Genomic DNA, 14607 nt, shown 5'->3' with positions numbered 1-14607 from the left:
AGGAAGTAACATGACCTACATGCCTCACACACCTTTGCCTACCTGTAAAGGTAACTCCAGCTACTGGTAGCCATCCACCCAAAAAAGCCTGCTGCCGTCCACTCTAGCAAGCCTGGCTGTGCATGCACTTAAATAGGGTCAAACTTTGAGGGTAGGGCTTAATTTTAATGCATGCCCACAAAACGATGCTGGGCCTTCTTTTTGGGGTGGGTCGTGTTTAAGGAGAAACACAGTACTAAATTCATATGTGAAAGAGATACGATCTTGGACAGGAATGAACAACCATTAGATGGCTGGGGAACATTTTTGGAAATCCATTGACCATAATGGGTCAATAGACAAAGATGGAATCATCTGGGGTCTTTTGAGGGGCAGGGGAGAAGCTTTTTAAAAAGTTTATTGTCTGAGTTTCCTCTCTCTGTTACTGATTTTCAGCAATAGTGATCAGAGGCAGTCTATAGGTCTATAAAGCATAGCTGAATAGGGCAGGGGTCTCCAACCTTGGCAACTTTAAGACTTGTGGACTTCAACTCCCAGAATTCCTCTGCCAGCTTTGCTGGGAGTTGAAGTTCACAAGTCTTAAAGTTGCCAAGGTTGGAGACCCCTGGAATACGGAATTCTGGGAGTTGAAGGCCACACATCTTAATGTTGTCAAGGTTGAGAAATACTGCTCCAGATAGTTCATCCTAGTTCAAGTGAAAAATTCATCAGAATGGAAATTTCAACAATCTGTATCTTCAGAATGTGAGGCCATCTCAGAGACATATTCAGCAAACAGGAATGACTGTGAAAAACTCTTAAAGGAATCCCATGTTTGCACGCTAATGAAGCCCAAACAGAAAGATAAAAAGAAACGTTTACTTACACATAAAGCACACTTTTCTGGTCTCCAACCTGGCCTCCATCCCCCACAGTTAATGTATCATATCCTCTCTCCAAGTCAAATTCTTCGAAATTGAGTTTGATTACCTATCAAAGACATAAAGCATTAGGTTGGTTGATTCAATTGTTAAGGCAGAATCAGTTCTTGCAACAGACACCACAAATAGGCAACATTATTTCATAGCGACAGGATTTTTAGTCCTGACTGGAAAATTCTCAGGTTCATATCTCTCCAAATCACAACAATAATGTAATAAACTTTGAGCAAACTACATCTGACGGTATGACTCAGTGCATAAAACTGTTCTAAAATTGAACATATGAGAAAATGTGTTATGTAAGAGTTTAGAAAGGTCACGCCAGGAACCAACTCAAATCAACTTCCCAATAGATAGATGCCATACCTGGAATCTAAATCACATTTCATGGATTTATGGATTTCAGCTGACTCAATATATACAATCCCTTATGCCACCAGGCTCAAACTTTTGGGCTTGGACAACCTGGAACTATGCCGCCTACGGTCTGACCTAAGCATAGTACACAGAATTATCTGCTATAATGTCCTACCAGTCAATGACTACTTCAGCTTCAACTTCAATAATACACGGGCAAACAATAGATACAAACTCAAGGTAAACCGTTCCAAACTTGATTGCAGAAAATACGACTTCAGCAACAGAGCAGTCAATGCCTAGAATGCTCTACTTGGCTCTGTTGTTACATCCTCTAACCTCTACAGCTTCAACTTTAAACTGTCTACTGTTGATCTCACCCCATTCCTAAAAGGTCCATAAAGGGGGCGTGCATAAACGCACCAGCGTGCCTACCGTCCCTGTCCTACTGTCCCCATTTATTTGTACTCATGTCCTTTGCTCATGTCCAGGTTTATACTTATACCTGTTACCTTGTACATGTTCAACAAACTAAATAAATAAAATGAATAAATTTCTGATCCACTAAGGTTTCCCACCAAGCCCATAGAGTAATAACTGAACCTTTGTTCAATCAATCCTTCATTGGAGAAACATACTATCAACAAGAGTTTGTTGAAAGATTCCAGTGTTTGGAAACTAATAAATGAAGGTGATTTCAGATGAGAATAGTTTCAATTATAATTTGCTTTGTCCAGCCCATCTATTTCACAAAAAGAGAAGCTGCACAGGATACAAAGCTGGAATGAAGATGCTATCATTTGTCACGTGAACAATCTGATCTAGTACCCTGATACTGTGCATGGAAATAACTGAGAATAGTTCTCCTTAAATAATTTGATAGTGATCTCCAAATTAAATAAGAGTGGAGATGGGAAGGAAGGGTTTAGGATCAATTATGATTATTCATTCATGTTTGGATTCAGTGATTATGCTGGGATTGTAATGGACTCTTTTTCCTATTGAAATAGCAACCAGAGCCTTTGCTTAAACCATTATGATACTGGTAGAAATGACATAATCCGGGATTGGTAAATTTTTGTTTTATTTTCAAAATTGAGTTCTGCATTTCCATGAGGTTTTCTGGATTTTTATGTTTGTCAATGAGCAGTTGAGGTTGAAATGGCGGCTAAGCAGAAGCAAGAATTGAATGCATTTTCTTGGACTTTCATGTTTCATTTCTTTAAACAAATTAACAGATTTGGAAGGGACCTTATAGGTCATCTAGTGCAAACCCTCCACTCAAGCAGGAGACCCTACACCATTTCTGACAAATGGCAGTCCAATCTCTTCTTGAAAGTCTCAAATAATGAAGCCCCCACAACTTCTGAAGGCAACTTCTGTTCCATGGGTTGATTGTTCTCACTGTCAGAAAATTCCTCCTTATTTTTAGGTTGAATCTCTATTATACCTTCCTGTTTCTGACAGCCTTCCACCTGTAGGTTGTTGCACAGATCACTTTTGTCAAACTTGATCTTTTGCAGGCTATTTCTAAAACTGGGCTCTAAGTTGCATTAAATTAAATCTCAGTCGTAATTTAAAATACATATTGTTCCTTTGTTTTATAGCTCATCACTCAGTCAATTGTTATGAATGCGCATGCGACTGAAACATTAAATTAACCTTGGTGTCACAGTGATGTTCTCCTTAATGGTGCCATAAAGAAATGTTGACTTTGTTAACAAATCAATGTGTTAACTAAAGATCCTATCTTTATATTGAAAGAGACATTTTCTAAAGTGGAAGTAAGTAAATGTTGATTTAGAAACCCAGGAAGAATTCTCTTATGGCTTGAAAGAGAAAAATATGACGAATGGAGATGACAAATATTCAGAGCCGATTTCATAACTGTCCTACCACAATTGAATAAGCTTGTTTTGTTGATACACTTTTAATCTGCATAGTCATGTTGAACCGTGACAGTTCTGATCTAATGTTTGAATTGGAAATTGAATAGGCACTGGTACATTTTTTATAATTGAAAAGGGAAAGGGCTGGATGAATTTAAGCCAGCCTTAGAATTAAGTTACAAACATATACATTTCCAGATTAAATTAATAGGCATGGTTAAAGATAATATTAAATAAAACCCTGCTATTTTGAATAAAAACAAATGATATTGATGAAAAAAGACAGCCAAACCCTGATTTCATTTTTTCATTGGTGTATATGAATATTCTTCATTGGCCTAGGGGACCAAAAACAGAATGCAGAAAAGCAAAATAGCATAGACATAAATGAACATTTCTCTAATCCTGAATGGATTGGTTCTGATTGTTTTCCAAAGCTGTGTTTACACAAAGGACAGAGAAGCAGAAATTAAATTTAAGTGAGGGATGGAAGAAGATGGATGAAGATGGATGCTAAAAACATTTGTTCAAGTAAGACAGCACTGAGGCAAAATTAAGAAAACCATAGATTGAGTTTTCCTTTTGCTATTTTATCATTTGTTTTCAGGCACACTTTTTATCAAACAAAGCCAATCTAGATTTAAGCACTAAATCCTAATAAGTTAGCACGTTTGCTTGGTTTTCATCTTTTAATGACTGTGGTACAGATACAGGTTTTCTTACATTTAGCAAGCAACTGTAGCTGGTATTTTCAGCACACCTATGCACACCTATGCACACCTGATAACTACACTCCTTGTGTGTCTGCTTGGTGTCTGTGCATTTGTGCCAGTAAGAATTATCAGTGGTCACTATTTCATGTTGAAGCTGAAAATAAAGATAGTGCCCATAGCCACATTGACATTCAATGCTCAGATAAACTGATACTGTGAACAATAGCTGAAATAAATCTGTCACAATATTTTCATTATTTGATTCCTCCAAAAAATGTCTCTAATCAGAAGGATTCACCTTTGTCAAGTACCAACTTGGACTAAAATATTTTTTTAAGTTTTTTATTGTTTTTATTAAAGAGAAACACAAAAGAAAAAAAATCATCTTTCATTACATCTTGTAGAAAACGTATCCATTGGTTACAGGTATATTCCGTGCATTATGGACTAAAAATATTAAAATCCACATAATGATGAAATAATGCAATTAATACAAAGAACAAAGGGTTGTCAAGTGACATGCTTCATTAATTAAAGCACCCATTCATGTAAATTGCATTTTAACAAGTTTGACCCTAATTAAATAGCTGCTTAGATTTTAATACCATGGAACATAACAAGGTTTGGGAGTCTAAGAATTATTTATGTATTTCTCCTGCCCTCTTTCCTCCCTCCTCTGCTGTCTTCTTTGCCCTAGTTTTGTTTTTACTTTTAGTTAAAGGTTGAAAATTATTTAATGACTTTATATTACAAGAAACCTCCTGGCCAAAGGGATGACGAAAAGCTTGTTTTTTAAAAGTCACGGAGCCCTATTACACGGAAATAGGAAATTGCCATAAGGTTTTAAATGGAACAACCTATTAATCTATGGCAGGCTTTTAAACATTAATTTGAATATTGCAATAGTATTTCATATTTATTTATTATTTATTTATTTTTGGGAGTGGTGCGATGGCTCAGTGGTTAAAGATGCTGAGCTTGTCGATTGGAAAGATAACAGGCTGGAGCACTGCACTATTCCTCTACTACCTCCTGCCCCCCCTAGCAGTTTCAACTGACAAACACTAGAAAGAAAGGTTAAGAAAGTAGATGGACAACAGAAATGGAGAAGAAAAATCAAAGGAAACCACAGCTAGATCTCTTCACCCTTAAACGGTCCCACCCTCAAGAAATTCATCTGAATGAGCAAGACAGAAAAATGATAACTGTACAGGTAATCCTTGGATTACAACCATTTATTTTAACAACTGTTTGAACTGTTACAATGGCCCTGAGAAAAGATTGGAAGTTTTTAAGAAGAGATTGGACAACCATTTGTCTGAAATAATATAGAGTTTCCTAAGCATGGGGGTTGGGTTAGAAGACTTCCAAGGTCCTTTTCAACTCTGTTATTTGATTTCCATTCTATTCTATTCCAGTTCAAAAGAATGTGAGTAAATAAATAGGCACCACTTGATGGGAAGGTGACAGCATTCTGTGTGTATGTGATGCTGGCCAGATGACAACAGAAAATGAAAATGAGCACCACACTGTAGAGTTGGACATGACTGGACAGGGAAAATTGTACATTTTTTAAAAATGGTGTACATTGAAGTCACTAAATTGATTCCTGTGACTGCTTGAACAAATCCCTGCACTTTTTTTTTTGGGGGGGGGTAAGATTTCAGAAGTGGTTTTCCTGCTACTTAGGGCTGAGAGATTGTGACTTGGTTTGTTCCAAAGATGAGAATATCTCTCAATTTCTAACCTGCTGCCTTAACCAGTACATTAGAACAGCTTTCTACACTGCAATATATAATATTATGCCTTTGAATATTCAGTTCGTGTACAGCTGATTGTCTAGTTATTGACAAGCAGCTTTCATTTATATGATTGCATCAGTGGTGAGATTAAAAAAAAAATACTACTGGGCCTGTGGGTGTGGCTTGGTGAGCATGGCTTTGTGGGCGTGGCAGGGAAAGGATACTGCAAAATCCCCATTTCCTCCCGATCAGGTGGGACTTGGGAGGCAGAGAATAGATGGGGGCAGGGCCAGTCAAAGGTGGTATTTATCAGTTCTCCGAACTACTCAAAAGTTCCACTGAATGCCATCTCCGGATTGCACTTTGTAGAGATTACTCTCCCATAGGCTCTGCAAACTAATTGCTGAGTCTGGGCTGTAAAATACTGGATGACCACTAGACCACTAGCAAAATATTCCCTATTTGCTGTCATTTAGTGGATTTCTGGATTTCTGAAATCACATCTGGAAGTTCTAAGATAGGAACTATGGGATATACAAGTCCCACACATCTCAAAAATATCATTGGAGGAAGGATATTTTAGCTTCTCTGAATTAGCATGTCTGACAGCACTTATGGAATGTCTTAACACTTATGAAATGTGCTACATGGAATCAGATCAGTGACCTGTTTAATTCACTATAATAGTGTAGGCTTTCACAGTTGGCATTCAACAAAGTTGTAATGAGCTTTCAGGCTGAGAGGTCATGGTCTAGTTTTCTTTTGATCTGCCAATGGGTATGGGCTCTTGAGGGACACACCACAGAGAAGGTCACTCTGAAGATGCCAGCCTGGTGAAATATTAAAAAAAAACTAGAATGGAGTCATTCAGCGTGAAAAGTCCTTATTTAGTTGAGTGTTTCTCTAATTTCCAGCCAGCATTCGGGGAACTGAAGTCCACCCTTCTTAAAGTTACTTGTATGGTTAGACTTGAAGTAGAGAAGTGCAGGGGTCTGCAACCTTAAACACTCAAAGAGCCATTTGGACTCATTTCTCACAGAAAAGAAAACACCGGGAGGCACAAAACCTGGGTGTGGCCAACACGACATCACTCACTCCCACAGTAACATGACCCCTCCTCCAGTTACTCCTATCCAGCTTTTGTGGCTCCTGGTGTTTTCTGTGGGAAACGGGTATCTCTCTGTGCATTTCTCTCTTTCTCTCTCTCTGTCTCTTTCTCTCTCGGTCTCTCTTTCTCCTTCTTTCCCCCTTCCTCCCTCCCTCCCCCCTCTCTCTCAAGCCAGGCAAGGAGTGACTGGAAGGGGTGGGCAAGGGGCAGGGCCAGCCAGTGGTGGGTTCAGCCAACAGGGAGCTACAGCAGGGGGATGAAAGAACCACATGTGGCTCCGGAGCTGCAAGTTGCTGACATCCAAGTTACTTGTAATTCAAGTAAATTTAGCCACTGGTGCTTATAAGATGTGGTTTATGGCTAAGGGTGGTCTGTGAATCCAGTCTATCGGTCTATTCAATAAACTACACTGAAGCAAACCAAGATTCAGCTAAAGGGCAAAACTAGCTTTCTACTGAATTTATGACAAGTGCATCTGTTGTGTTTGCTGTTATGAAAATGGATATTTTTAGCCTGCTACATTTTTGTCTGATAGAAGCAGCCACCCATTGGAGAAAAAAAATCAGGATACTAAGTGATTCTAATAGAAGTGAATTCAGCACATGATTTGTATTCTTTATTCAGCCTTGGTTTTCAGCTACACATTTCTGCAACCCCAGCAGAATCTGGGGACACCAATAAAATGTTAAAAGGAATTGATTTGTTTTTCTCCTCCTCCCTACTTTCTCTATCTCTCCTCTGCCTTGTCTGGCTGAAAGAGAGAAAAAAACCCACAGGACTTTGAGGAGCATCCCAAGCCATTTAAATGCTGGGAAGTGCTACAGACATCAAACTTGAAACAGCACTTTGCACTAATAGCAACAAGCAGAAGGCTGCCAAGAGGGTGTTTGTGACCTTTTTTTTAAAAAAACCATCAAAATAGATTTGGACCAATCATCTAATTCCCAGACACAAGCATTAAGAAAGTGAAGGGAGCAGAAGTAGAAAACACGAAACACACCAAGAACAAGTTTGCTAGGGCAACAGCTGGTGTAGTAGGATTAGCAAAGAAAGCATATTTTGTTCCTTCGCTTCCTCTGCCTGAAGGAACATTCTCCCTTTACACATCTTGGTTGCCATGTGTCAGAAACAGATGGAGGGAATGTTTTATCCCTGTGGGTTGCCCAACTGCCCCTTCCAGGGGGAGACCTTCACTTTATGAGGAGGAGGAGAAGAGAAAAAGTTCCTGCACTTGGAGGGCAGGTAAAATGGGGTGGGAACTAGTAGGCTGGGTTCCCAAGAAGGAGAGGGTGCATTCCCATGGAATAAGAGGCACTCAGTTGTGTGAGAGAAAGAGGGTGAAGACAGCCCCACCCTAATAGTTCACAGAGTATGTGGTAGATACAGAAGGCTAAGCATTGGTGGGATTCAAATAATTTTAACTACCGGTTCTCTGCCCTAATGACCAGCTGGGTAGGCAGGGCTCGGTGGTCATGTGACTGGGTGGGCATGGCCAACACAACATCACTCACGTCAATGGGTGCTTCGCCTTAACTGTTACAATGTAATAATGGTTAACTGAAGAGGCAATTTCTGTAAGCAGGGCAATAAAGATTAGGCTAGAAATAACACCAGCATGTCTCCTTTTTATCTTACAGGATTAGCCCTGTAAAGTGGGAAAAAAAACAAAAGGAGACTTCTTCCAACAACCGGTTCTCCCAGCTGCTTAGAAAGTTAACAACCGGTTCTCCTGAATAGGTTCGAGCTGACTGAATCCCACCACTGGATAGATCTTTGTTATGTAGAATAGACTGGCTCAGGCCTTAATGGCCCATTAACAAAGGTGGGAGGGGGGGCAGAATTTTTGCCTCCCTTTTAGGGGAAATATTCTGCCCTTTTAATGTTTCCGGCAAGATTCTGTCTAGAGGTGTGGGATAATAAAGAAATTCAGCCTGGAAGATTTTTTTCTTGTTTTTGGAGCCTAACAGAAAAGCACTGAATTCCAGAACCCCCAGAAATATGCTTTCCTTTTTATTCCCTTTCTTTTCCGCACCTCTTCCCTTTCTTATGGTTATAGATCATATATTTGTTACTACGAAGCAAGCAAAGCCAGCACTTTCAACCCATATTTTTTTTTTGTTGGGGAGAAAGCACGGGGGAGGTAGCAGAGTCTGCTTGTTGTGGCCTGCCGTGGAGCTGGCAGCAGAGTCAGGGAATGAGGAGGTCGGGGAAAGGAATGGGCCAGTCCTGGAGGCTGGGGAAGGCTCAGACGAGGACTCTGTGTCGGAGGCAGAGACGGGGCCGAGGCCGTCTGGCAGTGATCAGGTGCCTATAGAGCTAAACAGCAGTGAGGCAGCAGAACAGCTAGAGCCTGTTCCCAGTGTGCACATGCGCAGAACTGCCAGAAGAAAAAAACAACTCAGAAATCAGGGTAGACTTGGGAGTAAAGTCACAGATGGAAGGTGAATGGCCCCTCCATAGGAAATAAAAGAGGAGTGAAAGGGGAGTGGGCTTTTGCAGGAAACAATTCATTCATTCGTTCATTAGATTTTTTTCAGGAGCATGAAGATCTGCCCATGAATCTCAGAGACTCTGTGCCCAGTCTTTCCTTGCACAGTACCTCATTTGGAAAATATTTACGTGGCAGCTTTCCAAGATAGATAAGGTCTGTAGTCATAAATATTCCTTTGAAAGACTGTTTGCCAAGCCTTGCTGAATGTGAATGAAAGGAATTCACATTCATTTAATAAAAGGGGTTTTGTCGGGACTAGGACTCTGCCTCATGCTTTTGAGGAAGCCTAGGTCAGAACACAACTGAAATTTACCATCCTCTCTTTCGCCTGATGATGAAGTTGATGGGGGTGGCACAATCTCAACCAGAGATGCAACATACATAAAACACAGGCAGAGCTTTGATTACACTATCATGATTACTGTCTTGGCTTTTTTCCCCTTACTCTATGGACACCCCTGGTCTTACTTCAGATTAGTTTTGAAAACCACTACAATTGAGTGTGAAAACCTGAGGATGGAAGGATAAGGCCATGTAGCTGGGCCATTTGATCATGATATGTGGAAATGATCAAATAAGAACACAGGAGAAAGATACCCAGGCAACCATCCTGCCAAAGAATCTCAGTCTATGGATGAAGAATAGGCATGGGAAGCATTTCAGAAGAGACGTTTGTTAGAATATTCATGACTGGGAGAGACATGGTAACAAGGTCAGCCAATGAATAGGCACAGCAACTAAGTCAGACAATGGGAGCTTAAACAGATCTGAGTTTGTGCTGAGAATTGAAACTGAAACTACTCTCTGCTCTGAACTCTGAAATGAAACTAACTGTTCTCTCCTGCTTGTGTTCTGCTTGCAACTTCTACCACATTGAAAAATCTACTATTTGTATTGTACATTTATTCATCTGTTATTATGTATATAAAGAAGTTAATGAATCCAGCTGAGTCAGTTATCTGTGTGTGCTTCCTGGATTTGATTTTTCTGCAACAAACTCTGACAACCTTCCCTAGTTTTCTGGAGAGTAAAAAGAAAACAAAGAGGAGTATTTTCAGACTTGCAAGATTAATGTTAGCTCTGCAAAGTAGCCTAGACAAGAAAGGAGTGTAGTAAGGGGAAGGCAACAGTCACACAGGGAGATTTATGCAAGAAGAGGACAAAGAGAGAGAACATAAAAGCTATGGAAGTGGGAAAGTAAAATGCCTTTATCAAGTGATCCTATTTTTATTAAGGATTCTAGGATGCCAAGGAAACCAACCTGACATTAGTTATACCCTTATAAAGAACCCCTTTCCAGAAACCTGTTTCTAGTCCAGCCACTCTAAAATGTTATTTTGTTTTGTTTTGTTTTGGGGATAAACAGTTGTGAAGCTGATGCAGCTGCTCCTTTTTAACAGGTTGCCATACTTGGGATAGATGAAGAGGCTCAGTTATGAGCAGGTCTTGTCAGGCACAAGTAGGGAGAACTAGCAGTGTAAGGTTTAAAGATACCAGTTTATTGTATTCTGCTTATTAAATAGGAATCTCCCAAGATTGTCAACTTTAGCCTGGGAGTAGGCTAGATAGAGCATAAGCGGATTCAGTTTTGGATTTCTTGTAGCTGCACAAGGACTCAAGACAAACTGTGCTTGAGGCTTCCCCACTGTCTGGCTGGGTGATTCCCATCTGGGTATGATTCTGTCCTATACCCTAAATCATGTTCTTCTTCAAATGCTTTGCTTCTGCATATTAACTCCTGGAAAAAGAGATACATTTATTCTGGAAATAAGGGTGTGTGTTAAGGAGTGAAAAGCAAAAAAGAAAAGGGAAAACAGAGCACATTTTAGACTTTTCTAAAGAAATAATCAGTTGTGATGTTTGCTGTTTGCTGTCTCTCAGATGAAATTATGCTCAGGCCAAATTATATCAGCAACAAAATAAATAAATAAAATGATATAAATCAATGAATGTAAAGATTTTAAAGCATGAACAAGTGTTAAAACCATTTTACTTGTAAATTAATATCCCCGGATACCTGACAGATAATGCAAGGGCATTTCTATTAGAAATAGCAGACTGAATTGAAACAGGAAAAGAAGAAGATTAGATTATTGCTGAAACTGCTCATATTTTTTTTTAAATCTGAGTAAGCAGACTGTTACATATCTGTCCACCAATAAGATGTTGCTTAAATGTTGCTAGACTGAACAGATGGTCAATAATCAAATATAGTTTGATATGCAGTTGCACTTATTTTCTTTGCTACAATTCCCATTCTACCTCTCAAATACCAACTATGGGTTGACTTGTTGGTCTGGATCAGTGTTTCTCAACCTTGGCAACTTTAAGAACTCCCAGAATTCCCCAGGCTTAGCCCAGGAATGATGTAGAGCAATCAAGTCAGAGTTCAGTTCTTTATTTGCTAACACACAATAGACAGAATCTTGCAAGATTAAATCCTTACTACTGACGCCCAACAAATGTAATCTAGGTGATTATAACTATTTTAACTCTCTTCCACTGTGTCCTATCCAGCTCTGAACTGTGTTGTTTCTTGCCTCAACCCCCTCCTTAACATGTGTTCCCTTCTTGCAAAAAAACTGTCCCTTCACAATGCCTCCCCCTCCATAGGCACCATACCTCACGGCAGTGGAGCTATTCAGCCGGTTCGCACTAGTTTGGGCGAACCGGTAACAGTGGTGGGAAGCTCCGTCCACCTGCCTGCACATCATCACATCCCATTTTTGACATTTGCGAACAGGTAGCGAAGGTAAGTGAATACCACGCCTGCCTCACAGGCTTGAAAATTCTGGGAATTGAAGTCCACGCATCTCACATTTTTCAAGCTTAATAAACATTGGTTTACATTGTCTTGTATAACATTGAAAACCCTTCTTAACAGAATTCCCTGCAAAGACCGATTGTTTTGGAAGGTGATCCTCTGTCCTGAAGACCAATTCCCTTTTCAGACAAGATCCAACATTGAGTTGCCCAATAATGCATCCAGAATACCTACCTTGGCTGGATTGACAGCTGTGATCACCCACACACAGTATGCATTGTTATCATACTGGACAGGATAATTAGGAGATGTGATAACACCACTGGGCCCTCGGAGGTACGTATCACACATTCTAGCTGTGGAGTTGAGAAAAAAAAGAAGAAACAGGAAATCTATTTGTGGATGGAACTTTTGTTTGCAATGTTCCTTCTCTTAAGGGCCTAGAAAATGAAGCAGTGTGGAAGGAGGTACATTTCTTTGTTTTACCATTTCTATCAGTCAAGTTGTAGGATGGTAGGAAAAAAAAAAGATTTTGCACAAAATATATGATCATGAACCAAAAGCATCTATTAATCACATCGATGGAGCCCTCAAGGATTCTAATCTCCATGCCCTTCCCAAACCACGTCTCTGTGGTCATGTGGTCAGCATGACTAAATGCTGAAAGCGCATGGAATGCTGTTCCCTTCCCACCAAAGGTGGTTCCTATTTTTCTACTTGCATTTTTTACATGCTTTTGAACTGCTAGGTTGGCAGAAGCTGGGACAAGTAATGGGAGCTCACTCCGTTATGTGATGCTAGGGATTTGAACCACAAATCTGTCAATATTTCTGATTGACAAGCTCAGTGTCTTTGTCACTTAGCCACCACATCTTATAGAGAAATGGATTCCTTTATTTTGCTTCTTCATCTATGTTCCTAGGAGTAAGCCTCGCTGGACAATTACCTGAATAATGCATAGAGGATAACATTTTAACAGTTGGCCATGGAAAAGATAAAAAATGGTTGAAGCTCTACAAATGTTTTACAAATTGAATCCCAAAATTAACAGCATGTCTTGGGTCTGAACTGTGTAAGGCCATTTTCTAACAATTCTCTGTGAGGTCATTGCCAGGATACATCTTAGAAAAAAAGACAATTCACCAAGTTTTTCTACTTAGGTCAGATATAAGGGTCATTAACAAAATAACTCATAAGCTACTTTGGTGGCATTAGCTGCATTTGTTAGAACTGAGATTTCACTGTTTCTTCAAAGAAACAATGACTCTGAGGAGGCCTGTTTACAACCTGGAACTCCTACATGCTTCCTAAGATTTAGGCAAAAGTCTCTAGGAGAGGGGGACATGGTGGCTCAGTGGTTAAGACACTGAGCTTGTCGATCAGAGAGCTTGGCTGTTCAGCGGTTCGAATCCCTAGCGCCGCGTAACGGAGTTAGCTCCTGTTACTTGACCCAGCTTCTGCCAACCTAGCAGTTCGAAAGCATGTAAAAAATGCAAGTAGAAAAATAAGGACCACTTTGGCGTTCTGTGCACCTTTGCCATTTAGTCATACCAGCCACATGACCATGGAGACATCTTCAGACAACGCTGGCTCTTCGGCTTTGAAATGGAGATGAGCACCGCCCCCTAGAGTCTGCAATGACTAGCACATATGTGCGAGGGAAACTTTTACCTTTTACCTCTACGAGAGGACTATACTTCTGAAGCTGTTAGAGGTAAGCACCTTGCCCTAAGTGCCCTATCTTGCTATATCTACATACAGATCTTCCAACCTAATCAAAATTGTGTGAATTTAAGAATTTATGTGCAGGTACATGCACATGCACACTCTCCCCTCCCCCGAGGCACACAAAAAAGAGGCACATGCAGAAATCTAATAATTTCTTCTCCTAAAATTCCATGGCTGTCCTCATCCAGGTAAGACTTATATTAGACTTTAAAGATTTAGGATAGTATGCAATATTAAAGATTTCTTATGGAATATGTTGTAGCAATATTTTACTTTTGGGAGATTATTTTTCATTTTTTTTGTTGTTGTTGTTAAATCATTTCCCAAAAAGAAAAGTTCTATTTTTCTTTTAAAGGAGCTCTTTTTTCCTGAACATTTTTCTTAGCGATGCTGAATATTCTCCATACTCAAACCAGTAGTGATTCAGCTCACAAGACCTCAGAATAAGCTTTTGACATGAAGTCAGTTGTCTTGCTGTGAGACTAACCTGAAGAATGCCCTGAGTCTTAAGAAGATCCTATCAAGCGGCTGTTTGGGGTTGATCTTTTACCTTTATACCATGGGGTAGAAATTTTACACTCTTTCTTCTTCTTGCAAAATAAAGTGAAATCTGTTTAACTATCAGCCTTGAATGCAGAGATTTAGGTTTGGTTACAAAACAAGTTTAAGTGTTCAACTGTTTTAGAGCACTCCTACATTGTACAAAATGGCTGCAACTTTTTTTTTTTGGAAGACTTAATCAAATCTTAATGTAATAAATATTTCATGAGAGGCAGATAAATTAAGCCTAGACTGCAGAGATGGCAGCCTTTATCTAAGACATTTTGACTAAAACAAAGAAAATGAGATTTTAGAAGAAAACAAGCTGAATAGGAACAGAAAACTACTTTGTATT

At 39.7% G+C, this 14607-nt stretch overlaps 1 protein-coding gene across 1 annotated transcript in view; it reads right to left on the bottom strand.

The window, feature by feature from the left end:
* The window catches only part of CSMD2 (CUB and Sushi multiple domains 2), a 735331-nt gene that overhangs the window by 355619 nt on the left and 365105 nt on the right, over positions 1 to 14607 (bottom strand). Inside the window, exons 9-10 of the mRNA XM_032227842.1 lie at positions 12219 to 12340; positions 866 to 969 (exon numbers count right to left, since the gene is read on the bottom strand). Coding sequence (XP_032083733.1) covers positions 866 to 969; positions 12219 to 12340 — 226 coding nt within the window. The remainder of the gene's footprint in view (positions 1 to 865; positions 970 to 12218; positions 12341 to 14607) is intronic.

The sequence above is a fragment of the Thamnophis elegans genome, chromosome 12, assembly GCF_009769535.1.
Source record: "Thamnophis elegans isolate rThaEle1 chromosome 12, rThaEle1.pri, whole genome shotgun sequence".
In the NCBI taxonomy this organism is placed as follows: domain Eukaryota; kingdom Metazoa; phylum Chordata; class Lepidosauria; order Squamata; family Colubridae; genus Thamnophis; species Thamnophis elegans.
The sequence above is the reverse complement of the archived record's forward strand: the minus strand, read 5'-3'. Positions and strand labels throughout refer to the sequence as shown.